This window comes from Delphinapterus leucas, chromosome 1 (genome assembly GCF_059928025.1).
Source record: "Delphinapterus leucas isolate spDelLeu-1000000601 "Yukka" chromosome 1, BTC_Dleu_Yukka2, whole genome shotgun sequence".
NCBI classification, from domain to species: domain Eukaryota; kingdom Metazoa; phylum Chordata; class Mammalia; order Artiodactyla; family Monodontidae; genus Delphinapterus; species Delphinapterus leucas.
The window spans coordinates 137,666,457-137,683,894 of NC_143129.1; the positions used below are offsets into that span (position 1 = coordinate 137,666,457).

At 37.5% G+C, this 17,438-nt stretch overlaps 1 protein-coding gene across 24 annotated transcripts in view; it reads right to left on the minus strand.

The window, feature by feature from the left end:
• The window catches only part of PATJ (PATJ crumbs cell polarity complex component), a 353,800-nt gene that overhangs the window by 133,812 nt on the left and 202,550 nt on the right, over nucleotides 1-17,438 (minus strand). For all 24 annotated transcript variants that reach the window (XM_022575833.2, XM_089921641.1, XM_089921673.1 and 21 more), the window contains one exon: nucleotides 10,820-11,016. In XM_022575833.2, coding sequence (XP_022431541.2) covers nucleotides 10,820-11,016 — 197 coding nt within the window. The remainder of the gene's footprint in view (nucleotides 1-10,819; nucleotides 11,017-17,438) is intronic.

Below are 17,438 nucleotides of genomic sequence, written 5' to 3' on the forward strand. Positions count from 1 at the left end.
ACTACATATTCAATATAATCTCAATAAAAATTCTAGTTGGCTTTTTTTTTAAATAGAAATTTACAAGTTGGCTCTAAGATTCATATGGAAATTCAAATGACCTAGAGTAGCCAAAATCAATTTTGATGAATAAGAACAAAGTGAAGTATGGACAAAATTATTGAAATAATTCAAAAAGATACATGCACCCCTATGTTCATAGCAGTGCTATTCACAATAGCCAAAACATGGAAACAACCTAAATGTCCATCAACAGATGAATGGATAAAGAAGATGTGGCACATATATATAATGGAATACTACTCAGCCATAAAAAATTACAAAGTAATGCCATTTGCAGCAACATGGATGCAACGAGAGATTATCATACTAAGTAAGTCAGAAACAGAAAGACAAACACCATATGATATCACTTATATGTGGAATCTAAAATATGACATGAGTGAACCTATCTACAAAACAGAAACAGAGTCACAGACATAGAGATCAGACTTGTAGTTGCCAACGGGGGTGGGGGAGGGAGAGGGATGGACTGAGAATTTGGGGTTGGTACATGCAAACTCTTACATTTAGAATAATAAATGGATAAACAACATTCGTCCTACTGTACAGCACAGGGAACTATATCCATTCTCTTGGGATAAACCATAATGGAAAGGAATATTTAAAAAAGAATGTACCTATGTGTAAAACTGAGTCACTCTACTGTAAAGCAGAGATTGGCATAATATTGTAAATCAACTATACTTCAATAAAAATAATTCAATAAATAATTTAAAAGAAAACAACAAAGTCAAGTATGACCTCAAATCTGTCAGAATGGCTATCATCAAAAAGAACACAAATAACAAACGTTGGCAAGGATGCGGAGAAAATGGAACCCTCAAATACTGTTGGTGGGAATGTAAACTGGTGCAGCCACCATGGAAAATCATATGTAGATTTCTCAAAAAACTTAAAATAGAATTACCATATGACCCAGCAATTCCACTCCTGGGTATATACCTGAAAGAAACAAAATACTAATCTGAAAAGATACATACACCCGAATGTTCATAGTAGCACTATTTACAATTGCCAAGATATGGAAGCAACCTAAGTGTCCATCAACAGATGAATGGAAAAGAAGATGTGGTATATATACACAATGGAATACTATTCAACCATAAAAAAAGAAATTTTGCCATTTGCAGCAACATGGATGGACATGGAGGGTATCATGCTAAGTGAAATAAGTCAGAGAGACAAATATGGTATGATATCACTTATACGTGGAATCTAAAGGATACAACAAACTAGTAAATATAACAAAAAAGAAGTGCACTCACAGATATAGAAAACAAACTAGTGGTTACCAGTGGGGAGAAGAAAAGGGGGAAGGGTGATACAGAAATAGGGGATTAAGAGGTACAAACTATTCGGTATAAAATAAGCTACAGGGCTCCCCTGCTGGCACAGTGGTTGAGAATCCGCCTGCCGATGCAGGGGACACGGGTTCGAGCCCCGGTCCAGGAGGATCCCACATGCCGCAGAGCAACTAAGCCTGTGCGCCACAACTAGTGAGCCTGCGCTCTAGAGCTTATGTGCCACAACTACTGAAGCCCACGTGCCTGGAGCCTGTTCTCTGCAACAAGAGAAGCCACTGCAATGAGAAGCCCGAGCACCACAAGGAAGAGTAGTCCCCGCTCGCCTCAACCGGAGAAAGTCCGCGTGCAGCAACGAGGACCCAACACAGCCAAAAATTAAAAATAAAATAAGCTACCAATATATATTACACAGCACAGTGAATATAGCCAGTACTTTATATAATAACTATAGAGTATAACCTTTAAAATTGTGAATCATTATATTGTACACCTGTACTTATGTAATATTTTACAATCGACTATACATAATTTTACATCAACTATAAAAAATTTTTAAAAAGAACAAAGGACTTCGCACAACCTGAATTAGAGACTTGCTATAAAGATACATTTTAATCAAGGCAATGCAGTAATGGCATAAATGATAAACAGATTAATAGAAGAGAACTGAGAGCCTGAAAATAGATGTATAGTTACATGGTATCTCATTCTTGACAAAGGTGCAAAGGAATTCAATGGGAAAGAAAAGTCTTTCACAAATGGTGCCGAAACAAGTGGATATTCAGCTGGGGAAAAAATAAGCCCCACCCCCTATCTCTCACCACATACACAGAGTAACTCAAGATGAATCATAGAACTAAATATAAAAGCTAAAATTATAAAGCCTATATAGGACAATAGTGTTGCAACCTGAAGGATGGCAAAGATTCTTAGCTAAGACAACAACTATAAAAGAAAAAAATGAATAAAGATTTTATCAAAACTAAGAACTTCTATACATTAAAGATACCATTAAGAATATAAGTAGGCAAGCCACAGATTGAAAAAAGATCCATAAACCATATATCTGATAAAGAACTAGTATCCAGAATATATTCCAGAATATATAAAGAACTCCTACATTCAATTCAATTATAAAAAGACAAATAATTAAAAATGAGGAGAAGACTTGAATTGATACTCCACAAAAGTTTCTGGGGAGATGGAAATGATAGGTGTTTGGGTTATACAGGTGTACACAGTTGTCAAAACTGTACAGATAAAATCTGTGCATTTCATTTTATGTAAATTATAACACACATACATATACACACAGGACTATAAAAATAATATTTTCTGAGTAGGGGTGGGTATATGGAGGTACAGGTGATACACAAATGACAGTATTGGTAATTGTTGAGCAATGTGATGGCTAACAAGAGAATTTCATTATGTTATTCTGTTTATTTTGTAGATTAAAAAAAAAAACTCCATAATAAAGCTTTTTTAAAAGGGCAGAAAACATATAAGGGTATACCTCCCCAGTTAACATTTTCCCATACCTTTTGATTTTTAATACTCAAACTTCATAGAATCTACATCTCTCTCAATACAATATTTTTCAATAAATGCTTATAAAGGAAAAATTTATATCTATACTCCCAATACAAAGCAAAAGATTTTAAACAAAACATTGTGAGGGAAAAGGTCAGAGCTGTATCTCAAGTACAGGATCACAGGAAGATATTTTGAGACACAAACTCAGTGTCAACAAGGAGGATGTACAGCTTAGATGCTGGCAGAGCTAACAGAAGCCATGTTACTGCATACAAAGCAACTGTGTGTTAGCATCATATTATTTTGTGATTCTGAAGCAATATTAGACGCTTTACATCTTAACATAATTATGTGTTACCTATATACAATATCTTTACTGTGTCTTAGTTGCATTTTAGGAAACTGATGTGTGGTCTGGGGTTGACATGTAATGCATAATTTTTCCTGACTTAATGAGAAATTGGCATATGCTTACTGCTTTGGGTGGAACACCTGCTTTTCTGGTTGGATTACTGATTTTAGGCCTGTCTCTTAAAAACTATAATTAAAACACACATACAGGACCCATGTTTGTGATGAGTTCAAGCAGGTGTTTGATACTGTTAGTAAGTCAAACTTGGAATAAGAATTTCATTAACACTTTTCTTTCAGGCTTTGTGTTTTAAGATTGCATGGTGACTGTAAGAAATTTCAATTGTGCAAATAAAGGAAAATATAGAAATAAATTATATGATGAGGCTGACATAAGGAAACACTCTTCCATAACCGAAGAGCATGTCTTTCCAGCCTGCATTTCAGTATGACAATGAGTGGGGCTGGAAGGGAGTGGGCAAGAAATTGGAAAAAGGAGAGACCAGAGGCCTGCACAACTATCCCAATACGTCATGTAAGGGTCCGAGGGAAAACTGCATTAAGGAGAGTCTTGAGAGGCACTGCTGAAATCCACTGATTCCTTCCAAATGGCATGTTTCGTCCCCTGCATACATTCCTATGCCTATTTTTTATAATCTTCCACCGTAATTGAGTTCCTTCAAATATCCTCATTTTTACTTTCTCTTTCATGCCACTTTCTCTCCATGATTTTAAGACAACGTGGCTCACTGTAGCGATCCCATACAAAGCTTTTGGGGAGCAATAACGAGGACTGCAATAATAAAAATTAAGTGATTGCCATTCCTCCAAAAGATCAGTAACAAAATAGATTTTTAGCCTAAATATTTCAGCAGCATAAAGATAATGACGTGTGACCGAATAATTCAAAACACTTCCCCCGACAAGCCAAAGACAGAAACAGAAATGGCCAAGAGTAGAGCTCAAAGACTTCACTCCGGGAAACACAGAAAAGAATCAGGCCAAACTATATGAGCAAGGTTTTCCATAATATTTCCTACGGCCTGAAATAAAATCTGAACTCTATAATGGCACTGAAGGGGAAAGCTCTCAACTTGGGCAAGAACAATCTCAAAACAAAAAAAACATTCTTCTTCTTCTTTGGTTCTTAAGAGATGCCTATAACTTCACTGACTGCATTCTTCTTTTAGTGAATCCAAGTGGCATTAAATTTGAAGATAAAAAGACTAACAGGGTATTGCACTGTGAGAAACGATCTCAGATTTTTTTTTTTTTAGTTTTTAATAGAAAATTTATTTGTTTATTTTATCTTTTTTTTTCTTTTGGCCACGCTGCACGGCATGTGGGATCCTAGTTCCCCAGACCAGGGATCGAACCCGCGCCCCCTGCAGTAGAAGCATGGAGTCTTAACCGCTGCACCACCAAGTCCTATCTCAGATATTTTAAACTGGCATTGGATTAACTGCATTAATCTAGATCTACCAAAACTACAAAATGATGAGAAATTCACTGGTTATTGTCTAGAATCATTATCAATCCAGAACTAAACTCAAGAGCATAGCCTTTAGAGCCAGAAAAGCCAGTGTCTACATGTTGATTCTGCCCCTCATGTTTCAGTTTCCTTATCTGTAAAATGGGTATTAAAATAGCACCTACTTTTGTTATAAGAGAGAATGCATGTAAAGAATTTAGCAGTGCCTAGCAAATGGTAAGTGTTCAATGTTAGCTCAATTCCCAATAGAGCTCCCCTACCCCTGATTTCTTTTAATAATCTCATCTTTTTGTAACTCAAATTGAATGTAATGCAATGGATTACTTAGGGAAGATGATTCAGCAAAACGCAGACAGCTATTGGTTATAATGCTGTAATGACCAGGGAGACTGCACTTGGAAGAAAGGAAAAATGTATACACATCAGGGGTCCCAGGACAGTTTTCTGTGTGAGGCTGACCACTCAGCCAGCACCACATTTTTCTTTTGACTTTCAGAGCTGTGAATTAGGCTGGAGACTATTTTGAGAGTCAGAAAATGGGGTGACTTTAGCTTTGTATATAGGAAGGTCATATTCAGGACCTGCTCACGGTTTTTGTCAGGTTTGATCAACTCATTTTTTAGCAGCTTTATTGAGATATAATAGACATACAATAAATCACTTATTTAAAATGTAAAATTTGATATGTTTTGACACCACTGACACAATTAAAAAATTTGGTCAATTTATTTTTGCACTTTTAGCTATTATAAACCTATCTTTGTTAATAAAACATAGGAAAAATAATTTTATTGCAATTTTGAAATCCTTTACTGTTCTTTCTTCTCCTCAAACTAGTGTTTCCACAATGGAATATTTTATTCCATGAGGTCTCTTAGGGAATAATTACTTCATTAAGAAGCGTACTTTATAAAATTACATCCATGTATGGTAATCTAAAAGAACCAATCTAAGATGATAGAAACGTTTGACTGTAAATTAGAATCATATCTATGGATGCCTAAGAGCTGGTGATTTATTCACTACTGTAGTGTACTTCTAAATCGCATCTAAGTCTTCCAAATATAATTCACTGGCAACAAGCAGAAAGTGAAGGCTCAACCTTTGGGACTGGTGTGGTGGTAGGGACCCTCAGACAGGAGTTTTGTCACAAAGCAGCTACAGCTATCTGGGTCAGTCATTTAATTTTTACGGTTTCAGTTTTTTCCTCTTATAAAATAAGTATTACTAGACAAAAAGATCTGAGTTTACCTGTAGTTCGAGGTCTTTATCCCTGGCAAATATGGAAAGTATTCATACTTTTAATTTTTAATGGTTCTTAAATAAACTTATTATACACACGCAAAATTAACAAGATTTAATTTAGACTATGCCGCAGGTAAATGTTATAAAGGGAACGAACTTCCTCCTCTGTCTTGAAGGGTCTGGGAGCCAGACATGCTAGCCCCATCCACTGTGCACTTCTTGTGCCACCACACTGTTCCTTCTTGCTGCCTCTGTCGCCTAACAAGTCACACCAATTCCCCACAGGGCACGATCAGCTCTCTATCCCCACACTTTCACTGTAGGGAAGATTATAAATAAATCCTATATTCATATGAAAGCACCATGCCCAGGCCTGTGTATTTTCTGGGACTAATTGCTGAGGGAAAGCCAATAATCTACTGAAAGTCTCATTCCAGTCTACGTGGTAATTATATGCTAATGCCTTTTGAAATTAATTCAGAACCCCTACACCAGCATCACACTAAAGGGGAAAGAAGCTGAGATTTAATCACATTGTCTTCTGGGAGCTCAATGTAAGATTTCTTTTATACATGAGCCATAAATCGACAGAACTCGCAGACTGCTGTAGCACTGTAATGATGCAGTCCCACAGCAACAAAACTGCTGGTGGGTGTCATGCCAAAAATCAGTCACGGATGGGGCTCGAGTAGAGATGCAGAGCTTCTCACTTCAGAGAAGCTACAGTGTATGTTTGACCATTCTCGTTTCTACTTTCTATAAATTAGCCTCATCTGAGGGTCTAAAAGAAGTTAGATCAACTATAAATAAAAGAAGCTGTGAGCAAAGAAATAACATAATGATAAAAACAAAGCAATTATGAGAAACAACATGAGCAAATGGTGGAGTTGGAAGAATAATGAAGACATGGATAACTTTACGTCATTTGACAAAAATAAATGGAGTGTGAATGGGTAAGCAAATACAGAAGGTCTGCTCTAGCCCAGAAATCTCGTAAGCATAATCTAAAAGCCCATTGTAAATGCCTCCTTCGTGATGCAGTGTCCTTCTGCAATCTAATACACTGCTTATCCAAAGAACGGCTATTGTAACACTGCTTCCAGCTTTCCTGGTACTCATCATTAAATCAATGTCTTATTCTCAGTTCAGAAGCACACTGGATTTGATATTATGCTATATACAAATTCTTCACATATCATAGAGAAATGATTGAAAGTTTTTCTCAGCCCTAAAAAGAAACCAGGAAAATATTTCCCACATGAATTTTTTCCTTTCATCCCTGACCTAGAGCCAGAAGCATATGAGAAGATGACTTATAACTGCATAAGAATTCAGTATGTGCACGGTTCTACTCTCTCAGCTTTTCAAGATGCTGCATGGAGCTATGGAAGAAAAAGAAGGTGGCTTCCCTCTGGAACATACTTTCAGAGACAAATGTATTAATATAAACAAGCTAAAAGGAACCGAAATACACAAATCCACATGAAAATATTATTTTATAAATATTATCATCTGAAATTCATTATGGTATTACCAGGTGCCAGGTACTGTGGCAAAACTTGACATATCTTCTCTCATTAATTCTCATAACACCCTCTGAGGTTGAGGCTATACCACCACTAGACTGTAAGCTCTATGAGAACAGGACCATGGATTTTGTTTACCAATGAAAAAATCACACCGTGTTCACATACTTCCTCCTACACAACAGATGCACAGTAAAGTTCTTGCTGAATAAATGAAAAATGTCCAATTGATAAAGGAGGTAACTGAGGGTTAGAGAAAATAAATAACTAGCCAAAGGTCTGTGATGCTAGAATCTGTGTTCCAACATATTTTATTTTATTTTATTTAAATAAGAGACTCAGTGGAGAGTGCAGGGCGATTAACTTATTACCATATTTAATCTTCTTGTTCTTTTCATCTCTGAATGAAGATGAAGTTACTGAATAGCAACAAAAGACCAAATCCAGAAAGTCAAAGGAAGGAATAGGAGGGCCCTGAAATAGCAAGATGTTAATATTTTTTCAGTCAGGAGAGCTCTTCTAGCCTCTAGCCTAGAAAATAAATACCTAAAGTTTCTGTCTTTAAGGAAGGAAATGTGATCTAATTAACAGTCAACCACGTGCCATGTACTTTAAGCCCCTTCTGAAATGCAACTAATAACTGAAAGAACTGGGATAAGATAAAGTAGGGGGCTTCCCTGGTGGCGCAGTGGTTGAGAGTCCGCCTGCCAATACAGGGAATACGGGTTCGTGCCCCGGTCTGGGAAGATCCCACATGCCGCGGAGCGGCTGGGCCCGTGAGCCATGGCCGCTGAGGCTGCGCGTCAGGAGCCTGTGCTCCGCAATGGGAGAGGCCACAGCAGTGAGAGGCCCGCGCACCGCAAAAAAAAAAAAAAAAAAAAAGATAAAGTAGGTCTTCCTAGTCCAGTGCTTACTGTGGACTTTTCTGTATGGCCTGTAAAACACTCTCAGTGCAGCCACAGCTCATCTGTTACCTCTATCTAATAAAATGTCAGACAGAGAAATAAAATACCAGTTCTCCTGTTGGTCTGGATCACATCGGCCACTCCATCTTGAGTCTTAATAACACAGAGAGAATAGAACTAGAATCTTCATGTTCCAAAGTATAGCTTTTGGAACATTTCCATGTACCACATGAGACAGGAAATATGTGTTTAGGTACATATAATACAACAGAATGATTTAATATACATGATTTCCTAAAGCCTAGGGCATCATAAATCAGGATTCTCGTGGATCTAAACAGATTGGGTTTGGTTGAAGCACCATGGGGAACGCGGTATACTTCAGTGGCTAGAGCATGGTTCTTGGAGCCTGGCAAGCCTGGGTTCTTAGTAACTTATTTCTGTAAGTTACTTATGCAGTTTTCTTATCCACAAAATGGGGATAACAACAGTACATACCATATAGGGCTCTTAAGAATACTGAATACAAATGTGCGAGCACATAGGTAAAATGCTAGGAGTAACTCAGTAAATTAGCTTTTACTTTCATCTTATTACCACCACTATCACTTCAGTTTCGTTTACGAAGAAATCTCTAAACATAAGCCAAAGGAAATGAACGTGAAGCAATGAATTATATTGGTTAATACACACTGTCACCTTTGATTTTTATTTACATAATGATTATGCTAATCAGTGCTACTACCCCATGTGGGTCCCTTTCATGATGCTGTATTACAAAAGAACAAGCAAAGAAAAGTAATTCCAGAAGTGACTTCTTTGTGAAAACAGGTTTTAGATGGGGAGAAACTACTGGGGCTTAGAAGACAGAGGGCGATACTAGTGTCCCCACAGTTGTGTCTGATCAGCTTTAGCTGTAGGTATTATTAGGCAAGTCACACTGTGGATGACTATGAATTCTATTCCGAGTCTGAAGAGGAAACTGTAAAATGAAAAATTAGTAAAGGCCTCATTTTAAGTAAGCAGTCTGACACTCGGTACCTCTGTGATTCAGCTCCCCCAAATGTCCAAGTGTTGGAGCATTTTATCCAAGAGGCCTTAGAGCACACTGGTTAACAAAGAGCTAAGAAGTCAAACGGCCTGACATTGAATCCCAACACCTCATTTATTTTGTGACTTCAGCAGTAAAGCTATGTCTGGTACCAACTACAGACTGCTCTTGTTACGACTGTTGTTATAATTTTTTTTCATTTTTGTTATGCGACAATCTTTTTATGTCTCTTTTCTTCCTCAAGAATGTGAGCTATTTGAATGAAGAGACTGGATGTATTCATCTCTTTATTTGTGTCCAGTCTTAAGAGACGCTCAAAAAACTGTTAGCTGAATGAGGAACAGGAAAACAAATATCAGACTAAGATAAATTCAGAGCAGAAACCCTGACTTTAAGCTTAGAAAATGAGGGAAACCTTATTTAAGGTTTCTGAAAAGGGAACCTTTTCAGACTATTGATGAAATCATCCAGAGCAGTAGCAGAGGATCAGTCATCTTCCGAGCTTCTCTTATCTTTCTCCTATTCCTAAATAAGAAATCTTATTCCTTAACCTGTGGCCTTAACCACATCACCAACTTCACAGATATTAACCAATCCTTGACAACCAGTTCATAGAGTTTTGTCGGCTATAACACCTTCACAAAAAACTAACTGACAACAATAACAAAAAGAAATGTCATACTTACGGTTAATTCAGAAGCTGAAGAGGATTTTGATAAACACTAATAACATTAGATTAACACACAAATTAGTTTTGAACCTTTTGGAATTTATTTTTAAAAACAAGCCCTATTCTTTTAATGTGTTTCCATGAGATTTTACTTAAGGACCCCTAAATTATTTTGTGAGATTAGTTTTTTTGTTTTTGTTTCTTTTGGTTTTGTTTTGGTTTTTGGCCATGCCACACAGCGTGCAGTTCCCTGACCAGGGATCGAACCCGTGCTCCCTGCAGTGGAAGCAGGAAGTCTTAACCACTGGACCGCTAGGGAAGTCCCTGTGAGATTAGTTTTTACTCAAGCAGCAAACAGCAACTGTAAGCAACAATATGATTTTTGTTCTCGCTTGGGAAACTGGCAATAAATAGTTGACGAAAATGTAATTTATAACATTCTTCCTCTTCACTTCATTTTCCTATACAATATCCTCTATACCCCTTCATCTCACCAGAACAGAAATTCAGGATATATGCCCCTAGATGGATGGATATATTAGATACAGAGTATATATAAATATATGGATGGATTTTGCCCTTATGTGATCATTATAATGAAAGTAACTGGACAGATTTTATTAGAAGAATCAAATGAGCCTAACAGGAAAAAACAAAAAGAATATATGCCCCTCACCTCCAACAGTTCATCTCCAATACGCATTCGCCCGTCCGTGGCAGCGGGTCCTTCGGGGTTAATTCCCACCACAAATATGCTCATGCGTGACCTGTCTTTGTTACCAGCAAGGCTGAGTCCAAGTCCATTCTTATCCTTTTCAAGTTCAATAATGTGCAATTCTCCAGGCAGGTCTGCATATCTTTGCCTGATTTTTTCTATTAAAAAAAAAAAGGTAAAAAAAATTTAAATACAGCACTTGAATCTATATTAGCAAGATACTGGCATTTCCCCATCTTTGATGATGCCTCTACAAAGAACTGTCCCTTCTTAAGAGCGAAGTACTTGAGGTCATTCAAAGCCTTATATATAGGTTACAGTTAAAAATTATTTCATCTCCATCTAACAAGGTTGGCTCACCCATAAAACCTTCCCTGATTGTTCAGGTTCACACTGGCCTAGACTTTCTACATATTATTTTCTTACCTAAGAGAGTCAACACAATGTGGTGGAAACCCTAGTCTCCCTGCACTACCCCGCCACCCCCCAACTTCCAAAAAAAGAAAAAGGGAAACAAAGAATATATACTGATCACCAGCTGTGTTAACAAGCAAAGTGTTTGGTCTTGGAGATATCTTGCTGAACAAAACAGACATGGTTCTATTCTTATGGACTTGCAGTCCAGTAGGAAAGAAAATCAACAATTAATTCTAAATAATTACATTTCTTTAAAGTATACAAAGGGTACAAAACAATATTGGGTGTTATGTGAGTAAAAACAAGGGGAATTAAGGATGTTCATTTACTTGTCAGATCTGAATTCAATACACAAATCTACCACTTACTCAATGTCCAATAATTAATACATTATATTACCTCTATGGAATTCCACTTTTTCCTCTTTAAAATGGGTATGATAATACCCACTTCATGGAAGTTGGGTAAATTAAATAAAATACACGTTAAAGAACTTAACGGTTCATGACTTACAGGTATTTTATAATTCTTTTATTTGATCTTCTGTCTCACCTTGCAATCTCCACTTTATGCTCTAAATTACCTATTTCAGGATTTGGCTGGCTATACTTCACTTGTGTCGATTCTGTGCAACGAAACCACACTGGCAGGTCAGCGCTGGGAATGATACTGCTTTAGACATGCCTTGTACCCCACACAGCACCAGCTCAGGCCAGGTGTGCTGCCAGGGCTCAGAGGTTTGCTGACTAATCCATCGTGTGACGTAACCATCTTATCAGCTGAATAACCAAGCAGTAGCTTGTGACTATCCTGAAACTCTCTACGCTCTAACACTTGACTTAAGATCATTGTCCTTAGAGGGAACCTTCCAAGTTGAAAACTTAACTCGAATAATTAGTGTTAAGGGGTAGGGGAAGGAAGACAGCCTAGTCCATTTCATCACTTTACCAGATATAACATTGCCTTATAAGAGTAGATATATTTAAACCCATAAAAGCTATTTTATGCATAAATTTATATTGAAAGAATGATAAATGACTGCTTATTTATTCATTTATTTATTTTTTAATGACTGCTTATTTTATAAAGAGGTTAAATCTGCCGGCTTTACAAGGATTTTGAAGAGAATCTTAAAGAACTTTCACTGATAATGCTTATTATTAATAATAAAGAACACATTTAGCAAAATACAATAAAACAAAGAACTTGCAATGTAATAAAACTGTCCTCTAATTAGAAATAAAATTATTCATATCAACACTGAAGTAAATAAACTCAAAGTATTTTTGTTGGTCAACTACCAAGAACAAGCCACTATGTGGGTACCTTAACAGAGCATACAAAACACATGGTACCCTCAAGATGCTTTTACAGCAAAATAGGGGAAGCAAACAAATACAACAAATATTAAACAACTACAGTTATGTAAATAGAAATTCCAACCACTACAAGTGCTGGTCACTGAATAAATACTAAATGATTAGTGAATTAGGTCAGTGAATAAACATTAAATTAATTGCACTAGAAATAATTGCTTTTAGAGTTCTAAGAATTGATATGGCTAGAAGAGATTTTATGGAAGAAGCAGAATTTGAGAATTTTTTTTCTCTTATTTTTTTAATTAAAGTATAGCTGACATACAATATTATATTAGTTTCAGGTGTACAACAGAGTGATTCAACATTTATATACATTACAAATTGATCATCATAATAAGTCTGGTAACCACCTATCACCACACAAAGTTATTACAATATTATTGACCATATTCCCTATGCTGTACATTGCGTCCCATGACTTACTTATAACTGGAAGTTTGTACCTCTTAATCCCCTTCACCTGTTTTGCCCAACCACCACCCACCTCTGGCAACCACCAGTTTATTCTCTGTATCTATGAGTCTGCTTCTGTTTTATTTAGTTTGTTCATTTGTTTTATTTTTTAGATTTCACATTTATGGGAAATCATACAGTATTTATCTTTCTCTATCTGACTTGGTGTAATACCTTCCAGGTCCACCTGTGTTGTCACAAATGGCAAGATCTTCTTTTTTATGGCTGAGTAGTATTCCACTGTGTATATATATACCACATCTCTTACCCATTCATCTACGGATGGACACTTAGGTTGTTTGGCTATTGTAAATAATGCTTCTATGAACACTGGGGTGTGTATATCTTTTCGAGTAACTGTTTTCATTGTTTACATAAACAAGAAGTGTTTTGAATAAGGTACAGAGTTTGGTTATGTGAAGAAGAGTCCTGGTAGATGTAATGACAAGGGGAAAAGCATCTATGCAGGCGGGTGAGGAAGAGAATGTGAAAGCCCATCTGGCTTTGAACGGAAAATTGTTTGGATTAGTGGGTGGGTGACAAGAAATAAGAGTACAAGGTTAAAAGATTAATTGACAGTTTGTTTACAGAAGTAATATTCCAGGGCTTCCCTGGTGGTGCAGTGGTAAAGAATCCGCCTGCTAACGCAGGGGACACGGGTTCGAGCCCTGGTCCGGGAAGATCTCACATGCCACGGAGCAACTAAGCCTGTGCGCCACAACTACTGAGACTGTGCTCTAGAGCCCGTAAGCCACAACTACTGAGCCCGTGTGCCACACTACTGAAGCCCGCGCACCTAGAGCCCGTGCTCCACAACAAGAAAAGCCACGGCAGTGAGAAACCCGCACAATGAAGAGTAGCCTCCGCTTGCTGCAACTAGAGAAAGTCTGCGTGCAGCAACAAAGACCCAATGCAGCCAAAAATAAATAAAGTAAATAAATAAATTAAAAAAAAAAATTCCAGTTTAGTGACTCTGCAGAGATGCCTTGAGGTACTCTGGGGATGGGGCCTTGAGGGGACACTCGATTTAAGACCTGTTCTCCCAGATTCAACCAGAGCAGTTATACTTTCACCTGTATTGTTTACAGGATTTATAGGGTAAGATGGTTAAGAAATGATACCACAGTTAAGGAAACAAATAGAACAAAATTTTAACGCATCCTTCTCAGAAAATAATAAAGCAGAAAAAGATTAAAAAAAAAGAAACTGAAGACTAACAACATAATAAGCTCAAGGTACTATATGTAAGAGACTGTGACATCTGACAGACAGAAAATACACATTTTGGGGGAGGCACACACAGAACAATTACAGAAACAGACTGTGTATTGGATCATAAAAGAAACTTCAATATGTCTTAAAAAAATCAATATCATACAGGCTGTGCCTTTGGACATAGTGCAATAAAACTATGAAAAACTATAATGACAAAAAATAACTTCAGGGCTTCCCTGGTGGCACAGTGGTTGGGAGTCCGCCTGCTGATGCAGGGGGCATGGTTCCTGCCCCGGTCCGGGAGGATCCCGCGTGCCGCGGAGCGGCTGGACCCGTGAGCCATGGCCGCTGAGCCTGCGCGTCCGGAGCCTGTGCTCCGCGGCGGGAGAGGCCGCGACAGTGAGAGGCCCGCGTGCCGAAAAAATAAAATAAAATAAAATAACTTTAAAGCTCTCTTGTGTTTGACATAAATTAATAGTTAATAATAAATTAATGTTAGTATTAACATAAAGATATTTTCAAAATAGTGCTGAATGAAATGAGGAAAAAACAGCATGGGGTCAACATCATTATGTAATAATATTTATGCAAATTAACATGCTGCACAAAAACCACAACACATATTTTGCAAGTGCACATACAAAATCACAAATATTTAACACATTAGAATGGTTAATTATACTGGGTGTAAACAGACAGGAATACAAGGGAGCAAAGAAAACCAAACAGGGACTCTCAGATGGCCAATGATGGTAACATGTAATGAAGGATTATATTTAGTGCAATCTTCTGCCCCTGGGGACTGAAAAAAAGAATGAGCTGAGAAAGGTTTTAGTGTTAAATTAATATAAAAAGACTTCCAGATTCCAAAATGTGTCTGACTTGTTCAACCTTCAGAGAAAAAAAATAACCTTTATGGCCATTAACTATACATTCAACTGCTTAGACATGTAAATGATTAATGACACGAGGGATCCTCCTTTGGTAAAATGTGGCTCTATCACAAATGATGAACAACTCAAATTGTGCTACAAAAGGTGAATCTCTATCAATGCATTCTTGTGGCTGAATAGAAACAGCAAGGGCTAAAGGGTCAGAATTTGGTTCAAGTCCTAGCTGAGGCACTTAACACCACTGGTTCCTTGGACCAAATACTGAACCTCTACTAACTTATTTGTAAAATAGGGTTGTTACCTTAAAATAGATGTTAACTAAAAATTCCTAGGACATAGGGTCCAAATGTTAGGGGAACAACACAACCATGATTTCATTTTCATCATTTAGTTATATTGAGGTTTTAAGTTAAAATTGGTGACAAAGCTACTTTTTTCTTCTTTAACCTTGTCTATCTTGAGGAAAACTGAGACTTGTGAAAGGAAACAGTGGTTCCCCATGATGGCAGGAAGGAAGCAGGCACACAGTCCTCCAGTGGGAATCAGGAGAGGAAGGGGCTCTAGCATCATTATTCCCCGGATTCTCTTCTTTGAGTTACTTATATTGAGGAGTCCCAAGGACAACTTCTTGAGGAGCAAAGGAACAACAGCACTGTTTCAAGTGACTGTCCCACGGTTCATAGGTCATTGAGGTGGCTTTAAAATTGTGTGCCAGCCAAGTGTGGAATTAAAACCCTTTCCATAGTTTCAGTTAGGGAAGATGAAAAAGTTTTGGAGGTGGATGGTGGTCACAGTTGCACAACAATGCAAATGTACTTAATGCCACTGAACTGTACGCTTAAAAGTAGTTAAGGGGCTTCCCTGGTGGCGCAGTGGTTGAGAGTCCGCCTGCCGATGCAGGGGACACGGGTTTGTGCCCCGGTCCGGGAAGATCCCACATGCTGCGGAGCGGCTGGGCCCGTGAGCCATGGCCGCTGAGCCTGCGCGTCCGGAGCCTGTGCTCCGCAACGGGAGAGGCCACAACAGTGAGAGGCCCGTGTACCGGAAAAAAAAAAAAGTAGTTAAAATGGTGTATTTGTTATGTATATTTTATGACATTTAAAAAAAAAAAAAAACAAGACCCTATCTATAGGCTTAAAAGACCCTTCAAAAAATTGGTTCCCTTATCAACATTCCACCAAGGGACTAAGTTGTAGATTTGTTATCCCGAACTTTTGAAACCTCCAGCCCTATTTTTCTGGCCAATTGTTTTGTTATGACACTGGCATATTCCCATTTTTTCAATTAACAAATATTGATTGAATCCAAATTCATGTCAGGCTTGTGATGTGAAGGGCACACTACTGAATTTGTTTTCAAGGACCTTAAAATCTATCATTGAAGACAAGCATACATATCAATAATTCTAATTCAGAGAGAGAAAAACTATGAGAAAAATACCAGCAGCTGAAGTCACCCATCCATTTCACTGTGTCATCAGGAAAACCAATTAATGTCTGCAAACTACACTGAATATCATAGATATTCTAGCCAACTCTCATTCTACTGGTCATATATAACTTCTCCTGCATAATGCTCAAAACTCATTTTAGCTGACATTTCCAATAATCCTGCATCCAACTTCTTCCAACTTTATTTACCTAAACATTCAGCTTTCCTTGACTTTTAAAATTATCTTTTTTTTTTTTTTTAAATAGGAGAAGGGGGTAAGCTCAACAGAACAGAGCTCAGCAAAGAAGCAAATCCTAGAACAATTAAGAGCTGAGTACCCTTAAATAGTTACGAAGTTTCAGTAATAATTTATTGGGGACCTGCTAAGTTGCAGAAACTGCACTAAAATCGTCCAATAAATTTTCTCCATTTATGCTAAAAAACCACCCTATCAGGTAGAAATTATCATCACTGCATCTAGATGTGGGAAATAAGACTGTGACCTTGCCAAAGGTCACCCAGCTAGAAACTGATATAATAAGGATGCAAACCCAGTTTTGTCTGTCTTCACAGTACTATCTGAAAGTATCTTTTTAGATTTCTGCTTTCTTTCTACTGCCCTATCCTATAATATAAACTTCACAAAGTTCCTTGTACATGTAGCACACTGCTGTCTTCTGCACTTAACAGTGCCTGACATATATTAGGTGGTTAATATATACAATATATGCCTGTTGGAAGCATAGACAGATGATTTCTAAGGTCTTCTTCAATTGCTCTGCCTACATTTCT